Source organism: Mauremys mutica, chromosome 23, assembly GCF_020497125.1.
Source record: "Mauremys mutica isolate MM-2020 ecotype Southern chromosome 23, ASM2049712v1, whole genome shotgun sequence".
NCBI lineage: Eukaryota > Metazoa > Chordata > Testudines > Geoemydidae > Mauremys > Mauremys mutica.
Window position 1 is genome coordinate 20,286,710 of NC_059094.1, and position 26,397 is coordinate 20,313,106.

Genomic DNA, 26,397 nt, shown 5'->3' on the forward strand with positions numbered 1-26,397 from the left:
GCTAGTAACTTCCTGTGAGTGCTGATTAGGAACTGGAGCTGAGGGTTTCCCACTGTGGGGAAGTTATGGCAAGGGAGAGGCTGGCCTGGCTCCTCTCTCTGCCTCCTTGGCCACAGTCTCAGCATCCACTGAGTGAGGGCATTCACCGCGCTCCATGCAGAGCAAGGCCGAGGGTCAGTGGCAATAACGCTGGGCAATGGCCTTGGAGAGGAGAGCTCCTGGCAGGTTCACCTGGGTACCCTGGTCAGCTGAGCGTGCTGGGCCCTCATCCCCCTGCGCGAGCCGTCTCCACAAAGGAGCGAGCACAGGGCAACAGTCGCAGGGCCCTCGGGGCATTTCGTGGAGCTTCAGGCAGAAGGGACCATTAGCCCAGCCCCTCTGATCTCCTGCACAGCGACCCAGTCACCCCTGCACCGAGCCCAGTGACTCGTCTCTGACTAACGCATCTTCCAGAAAGGAAGCCAGACTGGTCAGGAGCTGGTGGCAGAGGCCTAGTGTCTCCCCGCTCCGGGAGGCCCCGACCTGGCTGACACGCTCTGCTCCCCAGCCAGTCTGCTGCTCTGCTGCAGCCACTTTTCCAGTTTGTTTGGGCCAGTCGCTGACACTGCCCAGTTCTGCTGCAGTCCAAAGGGCTCCCTCTGCCCAGCAGCTTTGCTCCTAGCTGCAGTTTAACACTCGGGAAAGCTGACATCAGCTTTGGCATTTGATGGTGGTGCTTTGTGTTTTTAAGCAAATCTCTGTTGAAGAGAGGGAAGCTGGTTGCCCAACGACTTGCATTTCGGAAACGGTTAAAGGCGAGAAATCTGGGTCTTTCCTTCGTTTTTCTTTAAACACAGAGAACTGCAGAGTTGATTGCAGCTAGCAGCGAGAACAGCACATCTGGAAGGAGAATCCATTGCCCTCAGTGCTGGGCATGGCCAGCCATTCGTTTTGATCAGTAACACTCAATACATATATCAAAAAATCCTCCCAGAGCAGGTGGCACCTGCAAACTGCCACGTCCTTCCCCTGACTAACCTGTGATGCACCTTGTATTTTCCTGTCATCTCTGCCATAACGGCTTATCGATCCCTCGCCTCCTCTCCAGAGAAATGTATATTCCAAGTACAGTTACACCTGTCAGTGCAGGGCGACGAGAGGCTGTAGCAGCAAATTCGGGGTGATGGCCCTTCCACGGTCCATTTATCTCCTTGCTAGGGTGGGATCTGGGGGAGGGGGACAGCTACTGGCTGCTACGTGGACAGGCCCAAACTTTTGACCTTCAGCACGGCTGCTCCCCAGGCCTGGTCTCATCCGGACCATTATCGCTCTTTGTGACAGCAGAACAAGGAGGTGCAAGAGGCCGTGTCTGCCCTTTGCACCTCTGGGGGGCTGCCAGAGGTCAGCGCTTTGCCCAGGGAGCAAGTCCCTATTCCCTTCTGCCCGGCTAGCCTCTGAGACGCAGCCGCCGCCGTCCGGGGCCGGACGCATGCTGAGCAGCTGTTCTTACGGCCACGGTTCAGTTCAGAACAGTGTCACAGTGGCATTCAGCAGGCCTGTTCAGAGCATCCCATTCTCTCTTACTCAGGTCACCAGGCCAAGTGCTGGAGCGGCTAATAAGGTTTAAGCTCCATTCCCTGAAGCAGAGCAGCTGGTAAAACCAGCTAATCCCAGCCCGCCAAGGGAAAGGTTCCGTCCTCGCCCCCCGCTGAGGGTCAGTGAGACTCAGCGAGTGCCGGCGGTGAGTGCACTGGGAATGCCTCCACGGGAGAGTGCTGGGGGAGGAGCCTCACTGCCAACCTTTGCCTCTGCAGCTTCCGGTGCAGGGCATCCCCATGGCTCTTCCAGCACGGAGGCTGCAGCGAACGCCGGGGAGCGGAGCTAGCCATTCCCTCTCGTGTCATGCTAACAGTGTCTGGTTCCCTAGCGGGAGCCCCTTCCCAGGGCATCCAGCAGAGATGATGGATGGCATGGGTACTGTGTGACATGGTTTTCTGCCTGCCCCAGGCCCATCAACATGGTATCTGGGCACCTTGCTCTCCATGACTAATTTAGCGGCGCTATTTCTAAAGCTCTCCTCACTGGAATACTGAAGCACCATGCCGGCTTCCCACGCGTTCTTACTTCCAATAAAATCCATGCTCAATGGGGACCCCATCCTGAACAAATCTTTCCCAACCCCCCCTCTTCTGGCCTTAAAGCAACCCCCCAGCCTTGCCAAGCTCCGCATCAGAAGCAAGCCCCCCACAGACACAGACCCACCAACTCAAAGCAGCACCAGACCCTGTCAGAACAACAGATGCAAAACCGGCAGCCATCTCTGCACTGCTGTGACGGTCAACACAGCGTTCCAGTTCCAAGGATCCTACACAACACGTGGGTACCTCACGCAGTGCACTAAGTGCCCCAATAACAACAACGGGGGTGAAACCAGCCAGTTACTGCGCTCTTGAGCAAACTCACACAGGAAAATGGTAAAAGATAAAGACACCCTATCCCCTGTGGGCGAACACTTTTCACTACGTGATCACGCCACATTGGCTCTCTCAGTCCTCCTCCTAAACCTGCACAACCCCTGCCACAGAGGAGCCCGGGAACTCACATTCCTAACTGTCGACACCAAAAAACCTGGTCTCAGCAGAGACACTAGTTTTATGGCATTACAATAATTTGTAACCTACTAACCCTCCTTTGTCCTGTGACTGCAGAGGTGTTAATGGCCCAGCTCACTTTAACTGGTCTCCTGCAACCTTAACCCTTTATGCATAACCATATGTTCCACCTCCTATAGGGCTGTGTCACCCTGATTACCTCTCCTAGACCTGAAGAAGACCTCTGGAAAGCTTGTCTTTGCCACCAACAGAAGTTGGTCCAGTTAAAGAGGTTATTAAAGTTAATGTTTAAAATTAAATATACACAAGTTAAGAGGGAAGGTCCTGCACATCTGGGGTCAGGCTTGTGTTATGGGGGTTACAGGTATCGGCTACAAGGTTCATGAGGTACAGACATATCACATAACCAGCCTAGACCCAGATTGGGGTGCAGGAGTTTTTAACGCATCAGTGGATAAGTGGGCTCGGGTAAGCCACCCATGGAATGTATTTATTGCATCTCCCCCACCTTGTTTCATTACTTCCCATGGCAGGTAATCACACTCTGGTGAAGGAATATGCCAAGGTCAACTCATGTCACATTCACCCAGTCTGGAGCACGGACCTACCCACATGGATGCTGGCACAGCTCCATGAATGTAATGGGATTTGGGGGGATATTTTGGCAATTTTTGTTGTCAGAAGGGGGTCGAGGTGCAATGAAGTTTGAGAACCCCTGGGATAGATCTTTCTGGGAGGATCCAGCCAGGCTATCAAAGGCAAACATGAATGTAGCAGTTGTCGCTCCGGCAGACAATGGCTTTCCTTTGGTGGGCTGGACAGCTACAATTAGCCAGGATGTTTGTTGCAAACATTTTTGAGAGGGTAATTTCCTCCTGGGAGAGGTTGGTACCATGCTAAGAACATTGTTGCATATGCAAGACATACACATGGTAATGGATGGGGCTGTGATGCTGTCCTCTGTTGTGCTGCAGGATCTGTTCTAGAAGTGAGTTGATACAGGGGGTTTGGTGTGTTGTACAGAAAATATTTGCAGACCAGTCAGCTGCAGCAGCCTAGGGGGTGGGAGGGAAGAACACCAAAGTCAATGTCAGGTTATGTAACCAGTCCCTGCAGTGGGGCCAGTTATAAAACTGTGAACAGCTATAAGGCGAAAGCGTCCCATGCGAGTAGAGCGGAGAGACATTGACACTGTTCAATACGAGAGCTTAATCCAATAAGCCAGAAAACCAGCCTCCACTTTAGCCAATTCAGGGAACTGCTCAAGTGTGGCTCAGTGAGATGGAGATCCAATAGCTGTGGAACTATTGCCTGAACTGCAGAGGTGAAGGAGCCCATTTCATACCATTAATTAATGCCAGCTAATTAGGCAGGTGGTGGGCTGAAACAACTCAGTGCTTGGCAATTTTCCTTTCTTTTTTCCTTTCTCCACACGAAACACTAAGTTAGAGACAAGGTTTGTCAGGCAACAGATGGGGGCTGGTCTTGTGGGTTTACAGCTCCAGACTCTGCCTCAGGCAATCTGAGTTCAAGTCCCAGCTCTGCCACAGACTCTCTGGGTGGCCATGGGCAAGTCTCTTAATCTCCCTGTGCCTCAGCTCACCGTGTGCAATGGGAGCAATGGTACGTCCCACTGTGTGCCGTGGGTGTTGGGAGGTCCAAACCATGCATGTTTGTGATGTTGAAAGTGTGTCATGATCTTTTAGGAGGGATATATCTTGGGCACCTCTGGCTCAAGCCCCCCTCCCAAGGGGAGACAAACCAGCAGACGTTCAGTGTTTAGGCTGCTCTTCCAGCTGAGCCCTGGAGGACGGCGAAGGTCACACATTGGTTTGTATTTCAGGGCAGGGGTCAGTTGTGTCGTCACCTGAACAATTTTTTTAAACCTTGGTTTTGTCTCCAATTAGCCCCAGCGCCTCCCCTGCTAACCTTTCCTTTCAGGCTGACCTTTCCCTCGCGTGCAGGGAGGCAGCCGCTAATGATTTCAGTTATTTCCACGTGCTGCCACATGCAGCCAGTGGAGGGTTGGTCCCAATATGACAAGATTTCAGTGATAACGGGCTTGATTTACAAAGGCAGCATCTTCACCACGCAGCTGGCAAGCTCCCTTGGAGACGCTGGGGTGTAGCAAAAGCGCTTCCTCACCCAGTGATTAATGAGCTGCACGCCCACCTGTGCAGGACAGGCATGAACTTAAGCTCCTCGGTCCATGTTTAAAGGAGTCAGGCCCCACCGGTGCAGCCTGCCCCTTCCAGAGGAGGGCAGCCCTAGGACAGTGGCTCTCAATCTATTACCGTTGTGGGCTGCAGATGCAGCTCTCTGTGTTACGTGGCCAGCGTGCACACTATATAAATACTACCCTGAGGATGTCACACGGGCTGCAGCTGAGCACAAGTGGCCTGCAGGCAAAGATCCTCGATCCGTGGTCTATACTCGCTCCCCTCTCCTGGCTGCAGACGGACTCGCGCTTTCTGCAGGATCCTAGAGAGTAGACCAGTGAGTCCCTTGGCACAGAGGAGAGGAGAACCGATGGAGCCGATGCTTCTCTGCTAGAGAGACGAGCAGTAGGCCCCCGCTCCTGCAAACAAGCATACACGTGACTTAAGCACCTCCTTAGTCCTGCTGAAGTCAGGAGTAAAGTGCTGGTAGAACTGGGGCCTTATTTCCCAGCTGGAGAGGCGAGTGCACTGTCCCCTTGACTTGCTAAAGCCTCCGATGATTTCCTTACAGTGCCCATGTAATTTGCTGAGACAGCTCCTGGTGGAGGCTGGCTGAATTAATTGGTAGACTGTGGGGAGCACAGAGGAGTTCACCCATTTTAGCTTCCGTTCAGCTTCCTTCGAGCAGCTGTCGCTACTGTCAGGATGCTGAAAAGGGGATTTTGTTTCTGTAGATTAGCATTAATATTCAAGCCCCTTGAGAGAGGAAATCGGGGCTGACGAAGAGTCGCACTAAATTGGTTATTTCTAAAGGCCTGTTTCTGTGCTGAGTTTGCATTTAACGTGCTGGCTGGACGCTGCTTTCATTTACTCAATAAAACAATTCTCGGCTCTCTGCACAGTACTCTGCACTGGCTTTCCCTCTGCCCCAAGCATCCTTCCCTCTCCCCTCCCTGCAGCAACAGGCATAATAGACAGTTTGCATCTGTACGGACAGCGAGATTGCACTGCTGATAGCGCCACGGTTACCCGCTCTTTAGAATAATGCTGAAGGAGCCTTCACTTCCTGAACAACTTCTGGAAACAGGCAGACGGAGACAGCTCTTCACCCAAGAAAGTACCCAGGAGGGATTGCTGAGGTAGAACACCGGGCAAAAGATATCACTAGATGGGCTTCCGCCTTACCCGCCAGCTCTGCAGCAGGAGGGGAGGTTCTCCTTTCAGCATGCACACTACTTAATAAACCATTGACACATGTCACACCTTGCCAGAGCTTAAACTACTAATTGGCTGATAATTGCCATCTGTGCTAATTGGTGCATTTCACTGGAGCACCTGAAATAAACCCACACAGACAAGTCCTGGCACAGCTGGCATTGGGTTTCACTTATGTATATAGTATCTCTTTATTGCAATCTTCAAACATGAGTCAATACATACAAAATTAACAAAAATGTCAATAGAGCTTTATTAATTATATTATTATTATTATTATTATTCCAAAACAACAGTGATTCCTGGAGACGCCTGACTAGAATTCAAATAGTGAAATGTACAGTGTCCTTTGTGTTCTTATATTACATTTGTTTGAAACTTATAAAAATATATATTGACTTTTCCAATATGTATTTACAATATATAACAACATGTGGTTAATGAATATCAAAAAACCTAAACTGCTGAACCAACTTGATTCCAATTTTGGTGGGTTTTTTTTGGGGGGGTGGGGGGCTAATACCTTGCTAGTTTGAACAAACGCACTTTGTTAAATTAAAGAATGGAGCTAATGTGAACTGAATGCTTTTAAGCTCAGCACTTTGGACCATCCTCATTTCAGGCTGTCCCCTCCCTCAGCTCTGGTGGGTACCGACGCTATTGACTATGATGCTAGTTTTCCTACTTTAAAACCTCCCCTCACTATCCCCCAGCAGAGAGACACCAGCTTGGTCAGCCCCATTTTGGTATGGGATCATGGGAACCGTGGGAGTGTCCAGAGACCCTGATCAGATTAGGGCCACATTGTGCAGGGCACGACCCACACAGGTAAGTCCTTCAGGACAGGGCCTGCCTGCCTGAAGACAAGATGCAACAAGCGGGTTTAACAAACAATGGGAGAGACGAGGAGACCAGCTCCGACTGGCACAGCCGGGAATGCCGGTGCCAGATGGCAGCCTGTCCACACACAGGCTCCCAACGCAGCTAACGCCGGTGGAGCTGAACAGCAGGGACACTTTACAATTATCCCCCCCCACACAGGGACATCCAAAGAGCCGCAGGCAAATTGCCTGTACCCTGGCAGAGTCGCAGGTATTAGTTAGGGATTATATGGAAAAGCCCTTAAATGTTGCTCCCTGCTAGTGGCTTGAGGTGGCAGTTATGCTACCAGGGGCAAGGAGTGGAAAAATGAGTGTGAGGAAGCCAATAATATGCCCAGACACCTAGCATGAGATGGGGATGACACGCTCAGGTCTGCTCCATACACTTCCTGAGCCCCTGGCCTTGGCAGCCATGCGGGTACAGAATCCTCGCCGGAAGGGAGCCAGAGACTAAGCAACACAAGGAAAAGCCAAAGTGCAAGAATAATGGCCTCATGTTGAGCCTTCAGCTGAGACGTGAATTAAAGTTTATCCTTTGTAAGTTGACAGAATTAAGTCCTCCCGATCGCATCACCCTGGGTTAGCAGCATGCCGAGAACAGCTTTGCCTGTCGAGTGCTTTTTGCACTGGTACTTTTGTTCCAATCGTCGTCATCCAAAGAAAATCCTTTGTCACGGCGTTGTTAGTAGATTAGTGCAGGGGGCACCCGAAGGAGCTTTGCGCGAATTTGAACAGACAGTCTGGAAGGTGGGCAGATGGAGACCCCCCCTCACCCCCCGGAAGAGATATTGTTTCACTGGAGCATGCGGGGACAGAGGAAGCAATTGCTGATAAGCCTCTTTGAAGAGGGAATTGAAGTTGCAGCTCAAGGCCAGTTGTTTGCACTAAAAATATAATAGATCTGTGAGTTCGGAGTAATTTTTGGTTACTCAGGTACCAGTGTCTTTCCAAGGGCACCTCTTGCATGAGAAAACGCAGGTTCTGCAGGCATGATGGGTGCAGAAAATCCATCCCTGGCAGCATGGCCTATTGGCCATTCGGGCATGTGCTGAACCGGGACACCCACTACCAGCCTCCTCACTTACCCAGACAAGGAACTCACCAAGGGGTGATAACCTGGGGGTTTTCAGCACCCTCCAGCAGGGAAATGCTGGTTCTCACTGGCCACCATGTCGCTTGCCAAAGCAGATGTTGACAAGGTCTTGGTGCTTGACAAGGTCCCAGAGCCTTTGCGTGTTAAGCTCTTTGGGTCGCTTTGCTCTGCAGAAGGACATCTGGGATCTAAAGGGTGTTCTGTTTGTTTCACACTTGCAGCCAGAGCCTTGGCTGAGGAAAAGCTCCCAGCCTTTGGCCACTGGGTGCCCAGCTGTTTACATACAGGATAACAGCCCCGTACCTAGAGGTACAGAACTGTGGCCTGGCTTAGGGCAGCGAGGCCAATGGGACAAACTCCAGTTTGGGTTCAGTGGCTTTTCCCACTCCTGGAGCAGGGGAGGGGAAGGGAGACCAGAGCACAATCCTACTTGGGGGTGGATTCTGCCACACACACACACCAGGTGCCTTGGCCGCATTAACGTCTACAATCTAATCCTGTTGTAATTGCATTTCTTAGCTCCAGAAAAGCCTGCTGATTACCAGAAAGTGTTCTTTATTCTCCGCTGAATAGGTTCGATTACACTAATGCCCCCATGGGAAAGAGAGGGAGAACTGTGGCAGGAGCTTGAAACCTTCCTTACAGCCCAAGTGATCAGAGTATCCCTGTGACTAGCAGGAGGGAAGCTGGTTCTCACTGTGCCAAAGGTTGGGTGGGAAAGAGAATAAATTCCCTTGGTTGAGCAGCTGACAAACAGTATTGCTAATTCATTGCATGATAAGGCATTGAACACAGCCCTAAAGGTTAGCTACTGATGGGATAGACGTTAATATTAAAAATAGAACAATAGTCTACAACTAGGGCCCTACCAAATTCACGGCCATGAAAAATGCATCGCGGACTGTGAACTCTGGCCTTTTGTGTGTCTTTACCCCCCTATGCGTTACAGATTTCACGGGGGAGCCCAGCGTTTCTCAAACTGGGGGTCCTGACCCAAAGGAGGGTTGCGGGGGGGGGTGTCACACAGTTATTTTAGGGGGAGTCACAGTATTGCCACTCTTACTTATGCGCTGCCTTCAGAGCTGGGTGGCAGGAGAGCGGCGGCTGTTGGCCAGGCACCCAGCAGCAGGGCAGAAGTAAGGGTGGCAATACCATACCATACCAGCCTTACTTCTGTGCTGCTGCTGGCGGCAGCTCTGCCTTCAGAGCTGGGCTCCCGGCCAGCAGCCACCGCTCTCCATCTGCTCAGCTCTGAGGGCAGCGCCCTGCCAGCAGCAGGGCAGAAGTAAGGGTGGCAATACCACAACCCCCCATACAATAACCTTGCGACCCCCCCCCATAACTCCTTTTTTGGGCAGGACCCCTATAATTACAACACTCCGACATTTCAGATTTAAATAGCTGAAATCATGACATTTATTATTTTTAAAATCCTATGACCGTGAAATTCATCAAAATGGACAGTGAATTTGGTAGGGCCCTGTCTATAACAGCTTCCATTCATCTTGTTTAGTGGCTGCACTGTTAATGAGGGAGCCCAATTAAAGAAGTTTATTGTTCAGATCCCCAAGTCGTGATGACTTTGAATTAATTAGATTCTTCCTTAATCAGCCTACTGTCACCTACCTATTAGCTAATGAGTTCCTGGAGCCTCTGCAGTGATGGGCGAGAAAGTAGATCTGAGGTTAGTACGGGTGCCATTTTAGGTGTGTCAGGGCTTCTCTAAAAACAGGAACCTGAATCATTCCTAGGCAACAGGGAATGACGCTTAATCTTCTTGGAAGGGAACCTCCCATTTCAGCCTCAGTTCTGTGAGGACTCAAGAAACTTTAGCATCCCGCAAGCAGCAGCATTGCTTCTGAAACACTCCTTGGACTTTCCAGCCAAGCCTCTAGGCAGTCTGCCAGGCGGTCGGTCGGTCAGTCCAGCCATCTGGCAGCATAGTGTCCTACTGGCTATAAACACAGGACACATCTAGCTCAGGGGGCCGTACCACTGTGTACACTGCTCCTTGGTTAGACAGTGGAATAGGACATGTTCCAGAATACAAGTCATCTGGCTTCAAGAGCTGCCAATTATAGAGACCTAGATTCCAAGGCCAGAGGGGACCATTGTAATCACCTAGTCTGACCTCCTGCATGGCCCAGGCCAGAAAACTGCCCAAAATAATCCTGACAGTGAATCTTTTAAACAAACATCCAATTGGTTTAAAAATGGCCAGTGCTGGAGAATCCACCAAGACCCTCGATACCATGTTCCAATGGTTCATTACTCTCATGGGTCCTCATTCACACTTTAGTTCCAGTCTGAATTTGTTTAGTTTCAACTTCCAGCCCTTGGGCTCGTGTTGACCTTCCTCTGCCAGCCTGGTAGATTTTAAGGCCAAAGGGAACATTATGCTCACCTAGTCTGGCCTCCTGCACAACACAGGCCAGAGAACCTCACTCAGCGATTCCTGCATCTAACCCAACCATTTATGCTCCAGTTCAACCCCATCTTTTGGAATGAGATCCAGCTTTGATTTAAAGACTCCAAGCGATGAAGAATTTACAACTCTTAGCAATCTGCTCCTATGGCTGATTAGAGTCACTGCTAAAAATCTGCCATCGATTTCCACTTTGAACTTTGCTGACTTCAATTTCTAGCCATTATAGCTTGTTATGCCTTTGTCGCCTAGATTTGAGTCCTCAGGTAGCTTTTCCCTGTGCAGGTACTTATAGCTCAGGAACAAATCACCTGTTAACATTTTCTTCAATATGCTAAAGAGGTTGAGCTCCTTTAGACTCCTGTTGTACGGTGTGTTTTCCAGACCTTAATTCATTTGTGTAGCTGTACTCTGGGCCCTTTCCAATTTTTCAACACCTATTTAAAGAGCAGACCCCAGAGCTGGACACAGTTATTCCAGCAATGGTCTCCACAGCCTCTCTACACACCACCCAGAGCGCAGCTGACCCTTAGAAATGATCACAGCCAAGAGGTTACAGATACTGGGAACCCAAGGGAATGATCAGGAATCAAGTTGGTTCAATGTCTTAGCTGGAGGAGCACAGTACACTTTCTCTATAGATAAAATGTAAACATAAAGAGCAAACAAATTGCACTTGATCCTTAGGATCTGGCATTTCTACCAAATGAAGGTTTCAGTTCACAATTATTATTTGTCTGGGTAGGAAACAACAGGAGGTTGACCAAGTGGGCTGGAATTAGATGAACCCTGAAGACAAATTCTTTCCATTAAAAGTTAACCAGGTGACATTGGGGCAGGTGTATTTTTTTTAACTGAAGAAGTGACAAAGAGAAGAGAGTTTATCTACCTCAGGGAGAGTTCCTGACCCCAGCAATTCCCCCAAGAAATGGTGTGTTGAAAGGCATCTTGATTTCTGCATGCTCTGTTGATTTGTAGCACAAATTACAGGTCCAGTTCTCCACGGGGCAATATTTCTTATCTCTTGCTTTGCACACAATTTGTGCTCTGGTTACTCTGTTGTTCCTCATCTTTACTACCAGGAATTGCTTAAATTTGTTTCACAAGCCTGCAAAGAAAGGAGGCAACTTCCTTAAGGTCAGCTCACACAGTCTGAGCTGCCGGGATTCAGGATCCTTTGACATGAGAGTTCGGCTGTGACATTGCCTGAAAGCTTCTATATGGGCAGGAACATTACAAAGAGCTTTAGCTGGGACCTCTGTTGTATTTAAAATACACACCCTCTTGGTGCCACATCTGGAGGGTCTAACGTAGTGACATGATGAACACTATCTGTACACCCATCCCCAGGACCATACAACTGTCCCTCTGTGGAACAAAACAGATAAATCCAGCCTGATGACACAAGGAGGCAGTACAAAAATAACCAAGAAAGCAAGCCAGCCAAGTCCCACGTAGCTGTCAAAGAGTTACAAAATGTGCACACATCCTTGCCCAGTTTACAGGCAGTGGTCGTGAGATGTTATCTGAGAAAATCCCCTCTCGAGAAGAACGTTCCCATTTGGTTTGAGAATGCAACAAAACCAACATAAAGTTGGATACAACTAAATCCTGCCAACAAAACCGTTGGACTCCAGGACTCCGGAATCTGAACAGATCACAGCACCTCAGCCAAAACAGAATTTTACTTAAGTATGGACAATTGAAAAAAGCCCACCATCGAGTAAACCTTTCTAAATAAAAAAGTTAGATCCCCAACGTAACAGGCTCTGCAAGGGTCACCACGTCAGTGAGAGAAGTTAAAACATACTATTGCCTCTTTGTTTCATCACCTCTATGACAGCAGAAGGAAGGATGCCCAGGCAGGGGGGTAAATAGTGTGCCAACACTACAGGGCATATGAGGAGTTAAGGTCCTGTATTTAGTTTCAATTTAGTTTTCTATCCCTACGGTGCAGTCTAGTAGGCACATCTGAATCACAATGCAAACAGATTTCTAAATGTGCTTCGAATACTTTCCACTGCATTAATTCCCTTTGTAAATCTTTGTCTTTCCTCATCAATAATTCACTTGTAATGCTTATAGATGATAATCAAAGGCCTACAAAACTCTGTACATCTAACTGAATCCAGGCTGCAAAAATCCATTTAATTAACTAACTTAAAGGAAACTTGTACTGCTAAGCAAATGCCATTTGTGATGTAGGCTCTGATCCCTGACTGAAGACAAAGGGTGCGTTTGATGCAAATAACAGGCCCAGTCCTGCATTCCTTGCACAACAAAACAAGGTGCAGATACAGCCTGCCTTGTCTGGATTTCAAGACAGTTTCAGAGATCCCATTGCTTCATTGATTCCGTTCTGATACCCAATTCCACCATTTGGCCAGAATTTCCTGTCTTGGGATCTAATCTGGCAACACCACCATTAAAATTACCTCAAACTGACACCCCGACTGTGGCTAATCAAACCAAGCCCCAAGCAGTGTAGAGCGTTCTCATCCCAGGCAGCGCACACGGCCCAACCCTTCCTGGTGCGACAGCACTGCACGTCTCACATCCAGCGACAAGCTTTGGGATGCACCTTCTGGCTCTGACATAGTGTGATACTGATCCGTGATGTGAAAGGTCAATACTGCACTACGAATGAACACGGTGATTCTGACCAGCCATTTCTAGTCCTGCTCCAGAGAACAGGAATTGGGACAGTCTCTGGGGGAGAAATGGAGGCTACTCACCTGTTACCAGAGTTGTTCTTTCGGTGGCTGTGGGCACATCCCAGGCGTGGGAATGGACAGAGTCCAGTCGAAGAAGAACAGATACATGCCATATTCTTCTCAATAACTCCAGACTGACTCCCTAATTTTATGTCCCATTTCTGACAGAATTTGTGGACTTTTTCCTGCCACTTTGATTTGAATTAGTTATTTTTCACACACTTTTTGCGACTTAATGAGGTAACTCTTGGAATGGAATGGCTCCCGCTGGGGAAAAGTGGGAATTCAGACTCTCCTCTGGAAGGACAGGAATGGATGGGCCGGGCCAAGTCACCTTTCAAAGCTGGGCCATTAGAGCGCGCTGTGCTCTGGACTCTATAAAACAGAAGGTACTTGTGGGGTCAGTAAAACACATCAGCTTGTATAAAAAATACCTATGGATTTATCAGTAGAACGCTAGATACTAAACCACTGTCAAATCCAGTTTAAAACCAGTACACAAGTGTCCAGTCCACCCTGTTAACCTAGGTACCATGTGAAACGGCATCATTGGAGCTTGACTCTCATCCTACAAAACATTGCTGGGGAAAAACACAACCAACCAAGCACACTGCACTAAAGCTGCTGTTGGGAGAACCCCAGGACAGGAAACGCCAGCTCCTGGACTCCCTCGCTACTCTGGAACGACTAGTTTGCAGCAGACCTGTACTTCCTACCTCCCACTCACACAGCTGCTCCTGGTAAAGTCTCAGAGATTTGGTCCAGTTTAAGGCCAGCTCCCAGCCCTGCTGCACCACTGTCCCCGGGCAGTTTTAAGTCAGTGCTCTGAAAGTGTCCGTCCCTGCTGGGCTCACACCTGCACGCCTCGACCATGCATCTGTATCACCTGGGCTCGCAGGGTCTGGATCCCACTCAGGATGGTTTTCTGATGTTCCACTGAGGTGATTCCCAGACTCAGGACATCTCTGGAAAACAAGCCCCACAGCAGAGGTGAGTTCACAGCATCAGGCCCCCAAGGCCACCAGCAAATGGTGGAAATGGAGATTTTTAGACTAAAATGCAGCTGTGGCTCAGCGGTACAGCTCGTGTGGAGGCGAGGCCTCGTGCAGTTCTCTTTGGAGCAGCCCACAAATGGAGTCCCAGCCAAAGGAGACAGGGACTGTTCAGCACCCATGGCTGACCGCAGCATGCTGGGCACTTCACAGGCAACAGATGCTCTCTCTGCCCTGCAGACTTTGGACGGGGTCCCACACTGTAATCTCCACTGGATGCAACAGAAAGACTGGACCAGTGACAGGAGTCACGAGGAGAGAAGCCAAACCCAAAGGAAGGAGGCTGGAGGAGAAGGGTCACAGTGAGATCAGGAGCTCACCTGGGGCTGTGCTACCTGTATTATCTGGGAATAGGACTATTTATCTGGAGCTTTATGAACTCCAGGTATGATGTGAGCTGTGCTGGGAGAGGTAGCCAGCCAGCCAGCCACTCACCCAGAAATACTATAATTGGCCTCCGGTTTTCCAGCTTTAAAATCTAAACAGGTCAAACAAAGGACAGAGAGACACACAAACACATGCAGCTCCAACCTCTCCTGGAGCGTGTTCTCCCGGGGGTCAGATGCTCCATGCATATCTCTTGCTCACATGTAATAGCAGCTGCTGGTATTTCAGAGCAGGCTATTTTAAGCTGCAGCTATTCTCTTAGTTTATTCCTAGAACACTCTTCACTTACTGGACTGTCATCCTTGCCACAGATTCCAGGTAGCAGTACCCCGCAGCGGTGAAGTTATCTTTGTATCTGCCCATCTCTATGGCTTCCAGCCACTCACCCACGGAGCTGAAAGACGGGAAGGCTGAGAAAGTGCGTTCGGCCAGGGGGATGGATGGATTGTGAGGCCTGCCAACTCAAACAGCACACGAGCAGTTAGATCACACCAAAGCAAGGTTAAGCTCCCATCCATAGGATGGAATCTGGCAGCTACCTCTCTAGCAGGCATGAAAGTGGGCTGGGACCAGGCAAGTTTTCAGGGAACAACTGAGGCAAGGCACATGGAAATTTAACCTGAGCACTGGCCATGTAAGGAAGGGGAGAACTGAGGGATGGTGGCTATTTGGCTCCTTAATCCTACCCACTCTGTGAGGATCTGGGATCACAGAATGTTCTGCAGTTCCATCAGGAGCTGTGTCTGGCTGTGATCCCGGGTTACTGGGCACTTCACCTTCTTCCCAAGTGATCCAACAGTAGAGAAGGCTCAGTCTGCCTGGAGCCGGTCTGACCCCTCCACCAAGAACTGGAGCAGAGCAGGTCACCCGAAAGTCCCCGATGGCCTGCAGCTCCGCCAGCGTAGCCACGCAGCACCACCACCAATGGCTTATGAAGTAATTCAGTCACAGAGCACAGCATGACACAGACACACCCCAACGTGCAGCGTCTCTGCTGACAAGTTGGAAGAGGAGCTGCTCTTAAAGCCCTGCTTCCTCATCTGAAGGGTTCTGCTTTTAGTCAACTTCAGCTGCAGAATTCTCCTCCAGCCAGAGCTCCCAGACCCACCTGTGGGGGGCTGAGGAGAGTGTGTCTGACCCGTCAGCGCTGCATTAGCTGGAGGCAGAGAGGTGGGGAGAGGTTTGGCTCTGCAGCAGAGGCAGCTTGGGAGAAAACATCAAACAACGAGGGCGTGGCCAGAGGATCCTCACAAGAGTGCAGGATCCCACTTCCCGCGATACCTCTCTCTGCACTGGCACGCAGGATGCCGCACAGATCGATGGGGGGTGGGGGCACAGACGCCTTGGGGACCCCCTGGGAATCCTGCCACCCACCCTGTGCAGTGAGGTTGTTCTGGTTCTGTGCATCCAGGGCCCTGTGTTCCCAGAGGAGCAGGAGGGGTCACTCTCCAAGAGTCTGGCTACACGGCAGTTAAAAGCCCTCGGCTGGCTGGTGCCAGCTGGCTCAGGCTAAGGGGCTGTTAATTGCGCTGTAGATGTTCAGGCTGCAGCCCAGGCTCCAGGACCCTGTGAGGTGGGAGCGTCCCAGAGCCCAGGCTGCAGCCCGAGCCACCAAATGTCTACACCACAATTAAACAGCCCGTTAGCCCAAGCCCGCTGGCACAGGCCAGTCATGAGGGTCCAATTGCAATGCAGACATACCCCTCGGGGACCGCGCTGGACCCAAGGCTTGGCAGGTTCATATTACTGGTGTCAGCCCGGTGAGAGCCACACAGCGGTCTGCGAACTCAGCTTCAGCTGACCAGGAATCCCTCAATCCAGCCAGATCCCATGAGGCAGACTGCACTCAGAGGGCCCAAGCCTGATCTCAGGTACAGCAGCGCACGTCTGGGAATTATTGCAATGATTTAGATGGAGTGGCTCTGGATTTGCTTCAGCGTAAGTGAGTTCAGCATCTGGTGTCACCCAGGAGTGAGCGGTCTGGTGTGGCCTATGGGATACATATGGAGGCGAACGTTCTAGAATTAAAGAGAAAGATCAGTGATACAGGCAGATTTTCACCTGGTGCAAGTGGAGGTGGTACATTTCAGTGGCTCTGGGTTTTGAAGCATCTTGCTTAGGATATTGTGGATGTGTGAGAACTTGGGCCTCTCATTTCGCTCCTTCTGCCAACAATCCAGCATGAGCTGGTGAAGCGGGGGCTGGCAATTCATCGGGGGAGGCAGCCGGAACCCATCCTCGATGGCCTTTATCACCTGAAATCCCACACGGGGGCAGGAAGAGAAGACAGCTACAGAGGAGTCACTGAAGAGCAGCAGAGCAGTCCCTGTCTGTCAGCACTACTGGAGTACGACATGCCCAGTGCTTTGAGAGAGCCGAGCCAAATCATTCAGAGGAAACATTTTTCACCACAAATTTGGGTCAACGGAAACATTTAGTGAATTGGTGTTGAAATTGCCAAATTGTTTGGTTTTGGTTGGGAAAAAAACCCTGAAAAAAGCAAAAGGTTTTGTTTTGAAAATTTTAAAACAAAATCTATCCATTCAAAATTATTTATTTTGTTTCAAAATTTCTTTCCATGTCATTAAAATGTTTTAAAGGGTAATCAGAGTAAAAAAGTCAATGAAAAGTTTTGTTTCAGGCTGAAGAGAAATGTCTTGTTTAACCCGAAACAATTGTTTTTAAACTTTTTGGGTTATTTGCATGGCTCTGCTCTTATAGGTCAAAAATATGACAAATGTCCCCCTGCACCACGTTAACCCAAGATGCAAATACGGAGCCACTCAAGCGACATGCATGGCTTGCAATTCCCGGATACCCGTCATTGAAACATGGGCACGTATCAAGTGCCGCTGTCTCCGTAGGGTCAGAGTACGGTGGCTGCAAAGCAACTCACGTCCTGGTTGGACATGTCCCAGTAGGGTCTCTCCCCGTAAGACATCACCTCCCACATCACGATGCCAAAGCTCCACACGTCACTGGCAGAACTGAAGCGATGGTACTGGATGGCTTCGGGGGCTGACCACAGGACCAGGCTCTTCCCACTCTGGCCAGGCAGAAGAAAGGAAGACGTGAGGTTCTCCGCAGCAGAAGGACGAGGGACACGTTCACACAGGCTCACTAATGTCTCCGATCAGCATGCCTCCCACCTGTGTCGCGGAGCAGTTAGTGACACAGACCTTGGCACCGTGTGCAGTTCTAACGGGAGGGAAAAACTCTGCACCGAATTCTTTAACACTGGAACAAGCACCAGTGCTAGTCTGCAGGGCAGGGCGAGTCCTGAAACATTAACATGGGAGGTACAGTCCCCCAAAGGAGCTGATGGCATTTTATCCATTAATATTGAATGAAAACACCCTCAGAACCCGGCAAACACACTGCCACTCCCTCCCACCTCACCTCTCTTGTAACTAGCAAATGCCTCTGCTGCGTCTGCAGAACCCTTCCGGCTGCCCGTGGGACAGCAGGCGCTGGGCTCCTCTGGGTGAATACTAATTAACTGCTAGGGACAGAGACGGACTCCAGCAATCACACACCCTGCTTGTTAGAGAGAGGGGACCCTGGCGCTTCCGCAGGTCTCTCCAGCCTTTCCTCAGCCGGGGCATATCTGGCCCCTCTCTCTCGTTAGCGCCAACGAGGTTTCCATCCATAACATCTGGGACTCAGAGTCTCAGCTATAGCTCCGAGTGACATGCTTTCCCCTCCAATTCCACAGAGACTCCAAGTCGGGGTCTCCCCTGGCCTGCCACTCGATCGGGCTTGGGGGGACGCACTGAACACTCCACCAGCATCAGACACTCAGACTAACCGAGGTCTTTAAGTGCCAGGCTTGCGTCAGCAGCTCCCCGCGCAGGCCACCAGGCCGGGAGAGTCACACCCTCGGTCCAAGGGCCGGCTGAAGCCAGTGTGTCAGCAGCCACTAGTGCTTTGTGCGACCAGAATACTGCCTGGGACAGTACGTGTTCTTTGGAGTGAAGAATCCATTGTCGTTTTTAAATACAAATGGTTAATGGGATGATATAATGGGGTTGGCTCACGTATGCTGGCTGTGGGACATCAAACAAAACCATTTTTATTGCTTTTCAGTTAAAAATACTGTACATTGATTTCTTCACTGGCAAGTGAAACGCTCTAAATTGGACTGTGAGTGAATTAGTGAGAGCAGCGCTATACTGCCATGCTGAAGATGTGCTCGTGGGGAAGTGTGCGTCGTTCCTAACGGAGTCTGCAGGACAGTTCCCCCCTCCAAGTGCCATGTTTGGGGTGCGGGCAGGGCCAGCTCTAGGTTTTTTGCCTCCTCAAGCAAAAAAAACCCAACAAACCTCCGAGAGTGCAACTGCCACAACGCCGTCCCTGCAATTGTGCCGCCCCAAGCACGTGCTTGCTTTGCTGGTGCCTAGAGCCGGCCCTGGGTGTGGATGTGTTTCTGGGGGAATGTAACGGGATCTCAAGCCCCATCTCTGCATGGCTCTGAGTGTGTGTGTTCAGGAAGCCTATTGGCTGCGAACGCTGAATAGGCACGTGTGTGAATCAGACAGGTCTTAAATTCTTAATTGAAAACCATGAATTTCATTACAACTGATAAAACACACACAACTAACCCCCAGGCTGTGCGAGCTGCTTACAGCTCCCAGTGCCTGCATGTGTACACACACACACACACACACACACACACACACACACACGATGAGAGGGGAAGAATTTGTGCTGCACTGATTCAGATTCATAGGTAGTTTATGCAGAAAGCCTTAGCATTTCACTGCCATTTACTTTTATCTCCAGCTGAAAAGAAAACTCTTTTACATGCAAATACTGGATTCATGTATCAGGAAGAAACCAGGCAACCAGAAAACATACAGCTTCTGCAGCAGGTTCGCTGCATCTGGTATTAACTAGAGCTGTGAAACTCAGCTAGCTTCAGATTTTTATCCCTACTCAACATTCAGATCAGGTCTGCAAACCTCCTGGGCGATGCTGGGCCTAGTTTTAGGTTATCTTTATTGCGGCTTTGCAGCGAAACCAGGAGAGATCCAGTTTTGCAAAGATTCAGTATGAGAACGTGGCCATTCTGCCCAAGGTTTGCTCTTTGCTTTGGGAAACATTGGAACCAGAAGCCAAAGCTAAAGGAAACTTTCTCACAAACCCTGTGAAGTGGAACCAGATTGGTTTATGGCTCCAGCAGTAACCCCAGCTGCTGGGAGAAGGATCTTAGATCTCTCTCAGGGGCAGGGCGGTGCAAGAAGACACTCCCTACCATGACAGAACTGTGCTCCTGTTCTGATGGGTGGCAGCAGAACCTGCACAAGGAGCCCCATGCCCTTGGCTCCATCGTGGAAGGGGCTTTCGGCATCTCAGAGGGATCTGGACGTGTTCTTTTCTCTATCAGGTTTTTGCAGGGAACGTGGTTCTGTCACCTGCCAGGTCCACAGAAGGAGGCTTCTCCATTCTTATGTTTCCAGAACCTCCATGATTCGTACTTTGTACAAGGAAATTCCTCCTGCCTTCTGAACCTATGTTGGAAAGTTTTGCTTCTCAAACTCTACGCTGCACTAACATATCAGTCCATTTCCAAGCACAAGAGATGGTCTAATAACCACATTACCCTGGCAGTTCATCTTTATATTCCTCAGTGACTGACTGTCCCTGACATTCCATCTCATGCACCTTCAAACCCAACCCTCCCCGCTCCCCCAAAGTTAGTGAGTATCCAGCTCTGTCACAGCACAGCTACCGCACTGACAGTCCCCCACAGCTTACCATGGTGGTGAAGATGGTCTCCATTTTATCTTCCTGGGACTGTCTGAAGCCTGATATTTTGCAAACCAGGTTGCTATTCACGAGGACTTTGTGGGCAGCAAGGGTTTTATGTACGTAGCCCATCTCGGTCAGGTACTTCATGCCAGAGGCGATCCCATGTAACATACCCGTCAGCTGGGTGGCTGTGAACTGGCCCTCATGTTTCTGCAAGGCAGGAGTAGGGAAGGCTGCATTTCAGGGAGGTTTAGCTTGGGCTCACGTCGCACAAACAGCTCGTGCTGTGACTCTTCAGTTAGGAAAATGGCAGCACTGCTAGCCAAGGTCTGAGGGGGTAACCGACACCCAGGTACACTCACCCTGAGAAACGAATCCAGCACTCCATTCCCCATATATTCCATCACAGTCATCATGGTGTTTCCTGGGCGCACAGACAGAAGAGGAGTATTTAGCTAACCCTGGTTTTTATCGAGCACAGTTCTGCACAGATATAAATACATACACCCAGCAAAGCCTCCAGACCCAAAGATGCCCAGCCCAGCCCTCAATGCTTTGCCCCTTGAAAGATCATTTTCTGCTTGCTTTTCACATGAGAGATTTGGGTCTTGTCTGCTCTGTCGGTCGTGGGAATCTGTGCATAACTAGAGTTAGTCAGGCGGCCACATTCAAAGGACAGGACCCCTGAGCAAAGGAGGGGAGCTGGGGAAGGGATTTCTACCCACCCTTTAGAACCAGCTTTTTAAAAACCTCAAACTCAAATGCCTGATAAACCGTGGGGAGAAAAATCTCTCCTGAAGATTCAGCAACCCCACCTCCTGCTGCCAAAGTGGAGCACTCCCGGAGCTGAGCTGCTGGCTGCTCACCGGGCATGAAGCTGAAGGTTTTGGTCCTGTGGGAGAGGGGGCTGTACCAAGGGACAGTCTACATCCCTACATTAGGGAGGGGGCTAATCTTCTCAGCTGGAGACTAACTGGAGCAGTCAGAGCAACAGAGGGGAGGGTGCTCAGAAGACAAATGCAGAACAAACACAAACTTAGCTTATCGCAAAAAAATTTGAACCAATGTGACAAAGAAGGTGAAGAGAAGAAAATTTTCAGTGGCTTAAAAACCAATGCTGGGAATCTGGGTAACGAGAAAAAGGAACTGGAAATTCTCTCTGATGAGAAGAAACTTGATAAAATTGGTATTCCCGAATGGGCAGACTGTCCATGAGGGGAATGTTAAAATCACTGGTTACACCCTACTCAGGACTCTATTCGATAGACAGGACCAGTCTTAGAGTTACTGACAACTCAGATTTCAGAGTAGCAGCCGTGTTAGTCTGTATCCGGAAAAAAAACAGGAGTACTTGTGGCACCTTAAAGACTAACAAATTTATTTTAGCATGAGCTTTCGTGAGCTAAAGCTCACTTCTTCGGATGCATACAACTCAGAGTCTCAGGACCATGAATGCATATGACTCAATGTGTTAAGTAACAAAGTCCAGGGTGGGGTACTGGTGAGTTAGACACCAGCTCAAACCAGAGAGCAGGATGAGTTAGTTATTCCTGAAGCGCTTACCAACAATGTGTGGAAAATAAAACTGTGGTGTTACAGGAGACTTCACCCCCAAGCCAGGCGAGAAAGGGTTAACAGCCCAGTCAGTCAGTCACTTCACCTGGGTGGTAATTAGGTAGTTACTCCTCAGACAGAGGTCAGAGGAGGTGAGACTAAGGACGGATCAGGTGATAACAGTCACCTGGGCCTTCTGCATAATCTGAGAGCCTGTAGCCAAGGGAGAGAAGCCACAGGGAGCTGCTGGTTCTTGTGATAGGCTGAAGGGCCAGAGACGCTGGCGGCTAGCGGCCTCAGGAGGAGGTAGGCTGGGCAGGACAGGACTTGATACCAGAGCCAGGGAAAGGCAGTGGAAGCCCAGGGCCCAGAGGGCAGGTTGATTCTTTGGGATTTGGACTGCACCTGGCCATTGTGTTTGGACCAGCTGCTTCTCAGCCAGAGGGCTGAGTGGCACAAAGACCGACAGACTGCGGGGGCACTGGAGAGGAAACCCCTACAGCACGGTACCCTGAGACAAGTGGGCTTGCTGGCAGGGAGTACGCATCATTACTGGGAGTCATATGCTGGAGGTCTCAAGCAACCAGCAGTAAAACGTCACACAGAAGGTATTCACCCAATGCAAGGTACCTCTAATTTGGACCTTACTATGGTGGAAGTTACTGGAAGTTAGTGCTTGCCTAGGGGCCAGTGATAATGACCCAATTTCATTCAATACGGGCAAACAGAGGACGGTCCCAACCAGGAATACAGAACGTTTGGGAGTTCGTTGAGAAGAGTTTATTACAGGGCCTAAAAGCCACAATTCCACAATCAAGAAAGAGGAGAACTCTGGGTAAAAGCCCATCCTGGCTCGGGAGCTGAAGTGAAGGCAGCAATTAGAAATAAATTAGCAACATATATGGAAAGGGAAAAGGGGGAAACAGAACGCAATCAATGTGACTGAGTGTAGGAAATCGATAAGAAAAGCTAAAGACATCAGAGGAGAATCCCTGGCAGGCAAGGCTCAGGACAGTTAGGAGGAGTTAGCAATGCTATAGGCCTATTAATAAAAGCAGATGATAAAACTGTAAATAATGATTCATAAAAGGGAGAAGTGTCAAATGAATTTTTCTGTTCTATCTTTTGAAAGAAGCAGGATCATGTGCTCGTATCACATGAGGACGATGAAGTACCTTCCACTCCATTGGTAGCTAAAGACAATGTTTTAATACAGCCAAATGCAAAGTTATCCCTCTAGGCACCAAGCATTCATGCGATCCCCATAGAATGGGGTTTGGTCTCCTGGAAAGCAGCAACTCTGAAGAGGATTTAGGGGTTACAGTGGACAAGCAACTCAGCAGGAGTTCCTAGCGCAATGCTGGGCAAAAAGGGCTAAGGAAATCCTTGGCTGAAGAGTGAGAAGGAGCAGGGAGGTGATTTAACCTCTGTATACGGCGCTGGTGAGACCAGCCCTGGAATAGTGTGTCCACTCCTGGTGTCCACATTTTAAAAAGGATGTTGAAAAAGTGGAGAGAATGCAAAAAAGGGCCACAAAATTATTTATGGGCTGGAGAAAATGCCTGACAGTTAGAGACTAAAAGAACTCAGTCTCCTCAGTTTATCCAAATGATGATTGAGAAGAGACTTGATTTCTATTACAAGGACCTTCAGGGGAGAAAATAACAGGCACTGAAGGAATCTTTCATCTAGTGGAGGAAGGCAGAACAAGACCCAATGGGTGACTAATTCACATTAGAAATCAGACACGTTTTTAACAGTGAGCGTGATTAACCAAAGGAACAAACTACCAAGAGAAGTGGTGGCTTCTCCCTCTCTTATCTTCAGATCAAGACTAGATGCCTTTCTGGAAGTTATCCAGATCAGTACAGGTGCAACTGGATGAAATTTACAGGCCTGTGATATATAGGATGTCAGACTAGATGATGGAATGGTCCCTTTTGGCTATAAACTCTACAAATTTATGAAAGGTCCTGCTCCAGTGCAGGGACTCTCAATCTTTCCAAATGACTGTACCCTTTGCAGGGTCTGATTTGTCTTGCGTACCCCAAGTTTCACCTCACTTCAAAACTACTTACAAAGTCAAACATAGAAATACAAAGTGTCCCAGTACACTATTACTGAAAAATTGCTGTCTCTCTGATTTTATCATACAATTATAAAATAAGTCGACTGGAATATAAATATTGTACTTACATTTCAGTATAGAGTATATGGAGTAGAATAAACAAATCATTGTCTGTATGAAATTTTAGTTTGTACTGACTTCGCTAGAGCTTTTTATATAGCCTGTTGTAAAACTAGGCAAATATCTAGATGAGCTGATGTTCCCCCTGGAAGACCTCTGTGTACCCCCAGGGGTATGTGTACCCCTGGTTGAGAACCACCGCTGCAGTGGGACCTCCAAAAAACAAGACAAACATGACCTCATACTCCTGATATTTCTCCGGTAAAAAAGCAGAAAAAGAAACCTTAAAATAAATAAATAGCAATAATCCCGGCCTCCTTCCAGTATCACCAGGCAGCTGAAAAAAGCACAAACACATTTCTTTTCCCCTTTCAACAAGCTCCCAGCCATCCTTCAGATTTTACATCCACAAACCAACTTTCTGCTATGAGAACAGTGAATTAGGGCTTTCAAAAGCATGGCTTACTATACAATTCCTATATGGTGAAATGCTTCATGAATATCAAGTAGCTGTGGGAATGATGGGAACACAACGCTCATGTGGGTTTTTGAGGCGATCAGACCCTGAGATGTCTCCAGAGTCACAGCTAGATGATTCATTTATTTTGAAACAAGATCACATCTGCCAAACAGAAAAGGAGGGAACTACATAGAAAAAGGGCCATTAACAGTGAGGAGGGTGCGTTTGCTCAGGGCGAGAGACTTGCTATTCTCTATCACAAACATATAATGAAAGCAACTAATTAGTGTTTCTGATTACCTAACTATCAATGGTGGAGCTGTTCATCTAAATGGCATAATTCACACACCCACAAAGCCAGCACATACCTCGTATTTTGAAGAAGAAATTAGTTAAAGGTAGGAAATGGAATGGATATAATGAGGGGTACTTAAGCACTTGACCATCAGAGGATAGATTTCTGTGCATCTGTACTGCACACAGCGGCTTAAACGCTAAGGGCCTGATTCTCTCGTACCTTCGACCCCAATCCTGCAGTTTGCTCTGCCTGCATGGATGCAAGCGCAAGATTGGCATCTCAGAGGGAGACATGGATCTCACCCCGAGGAATGCAGTCAGCATAAGGGGCCCTGGCTCTTGATTTGGGGAGGAATATTAAATACTATTGCTGGGAACACTTTGAGTAGAAAAGTATGTGAGTGAGGGTAGCTGGATCGGGCCCTATGTTAAAACAGAAGCTGATCCCCTGTGTTATAAATAACACGGTTAACAACATGCGTGTTCATGTTTCTCCATATTTAACTACACCTTCCTCAGATTGACAGAGAACACCCACTCCCCCAGCGACAGACAGCAACCACACACTCATCTGTTTGCTAACAAAACTCTCATTTTAATTTGCTTTTGTGACAAGAGTTGGGTTTTGCTGCTAACCCAGTTTGACTTCCTGGCTTTATTAATCTAGCTGTAAAAATTTGATTAAACAGCATCAGAACCATAAAATAATAAAAACCAACACAAGCAAACATTTGGCTTCCAGAGGGCGACTGTCCAGCATCTCCACCACCAGATAATCACATTGCTAAACAAATGCTCGAGCATATTACCAGATTAGTTCAAAGGCGAGACTCCTGCATTAATGACCCAAACTCCATGGTGGGTAATTAAGAAAAAATCAGCATTCTTCCTGCTTTTCCACAGGACAATCGCTTTCTATTGCTTTTAAATTACCAAGTAAATGAGGCCGCATTGGTGCCACAAAAAAATCAGATCAGGGAGCGTATCGCTTCATTTTGCTGGGCACTAATAACCGTGTAATAATGCTGGAATCACTTTGTATCTATCGATCACAGTAAGTGCCATGCAATCGCAGAGCGGCTGTCTGTGCACATCCCCCTTACGCTGCCCAACTTGCATCGTTATCAGCCCATAAACGCTCTGAGTTACACAGGACTTGGAATTGTGTCGTAACCTGAAGCAAACTGTGTGTGGAGAGGGTGTTTTTACAGCAGTCTCGTATGTGTGTTAAGCATAAAGTCTCATCATGTAACGCACATCTCTCTGGTCTGGAACATCTCCATGGAGTGATTCCGCAGCCGGCGAGCCGGAGCCTGGGCACTTGGCCTCCATTGTAGCTCTGACAGACTCCTGGTCTGTGGCACTATTTTGTCCTCAACATTTCCTATTGTTATTACCATTAGCTGTAGCCAAAGCACCGGCAGCCACCGGCATTCTCACCCCCACGTCATGCAGGCCTACTCTGAGCAGGGGATACAAGTCAGCAGCCAAGTGCTCCCAGCATTGCTACCACAGTGGTGATCAGCTGGTGAGTGTGTGTTTGGAAACAGCTGGCAGAAAAGTCTAGTGTAGGCACAGTCTGTGTTGTCTAGTCCTCGCCCCTCCCCATGCCTCAGTTTCCCTATGACAA

The 26,397-nt window shown here is 49.0% G+C and overlaps 1 protein-coding gene across 5 annotated transcripts in view; it reads right to left on the reverse strand.

Moving 5' to 3' along the window:
- Positions 1-9,276: 9,276 nt before the first annotated feature.
- EPHA10 (EPH receptor A10) overlaps positions 9,277-26,397 on the reverse strand; it is a 101,276-nt gene continuing 84,155 nt past the window's right edge. For 2 of the 5 annotated variants that reach the window (XM_044997822.1, XM_044997825.1), the window contains 7 exons: positions 20,631-20,692; positions 20,275-20,478; positions 17,414-17,563; positions 16,579-16,772; positions 14,807-14,971; positions 13,935-14,043; positions 9,277-11,472 (listed from right to left, as the gene is read on the reverse strand). In XM_044997822.1, the coding sequence (XP_044853757.1) occupies positions 11,440-11,472; positions 13,935-14,043; positions 14,807-14,971; positions 16,579-16,772; positions 17,414-17,563; positions 20,275-20,478; positions 20,631-20,692 (917 nt within the window). In that variant the 3' untranslated portion in view covers positions 9,277-11,439. Of the gene's footprint in view, positions 11,473-13,099; positions 13,454-13,794; positions 14,044-14,806; positions 14,972-16,578; positions 16,773-17,413; positions 17,564-17,696; positions 17,797-20,274; positions 20,479-20,630; positions 20,693-26,397 lie in introns of those variants that run through there. The other 3 variants (XM_044997823.1, XM_044997824.1, XM_044997826.1) reach the window with 3 other exon arrangements.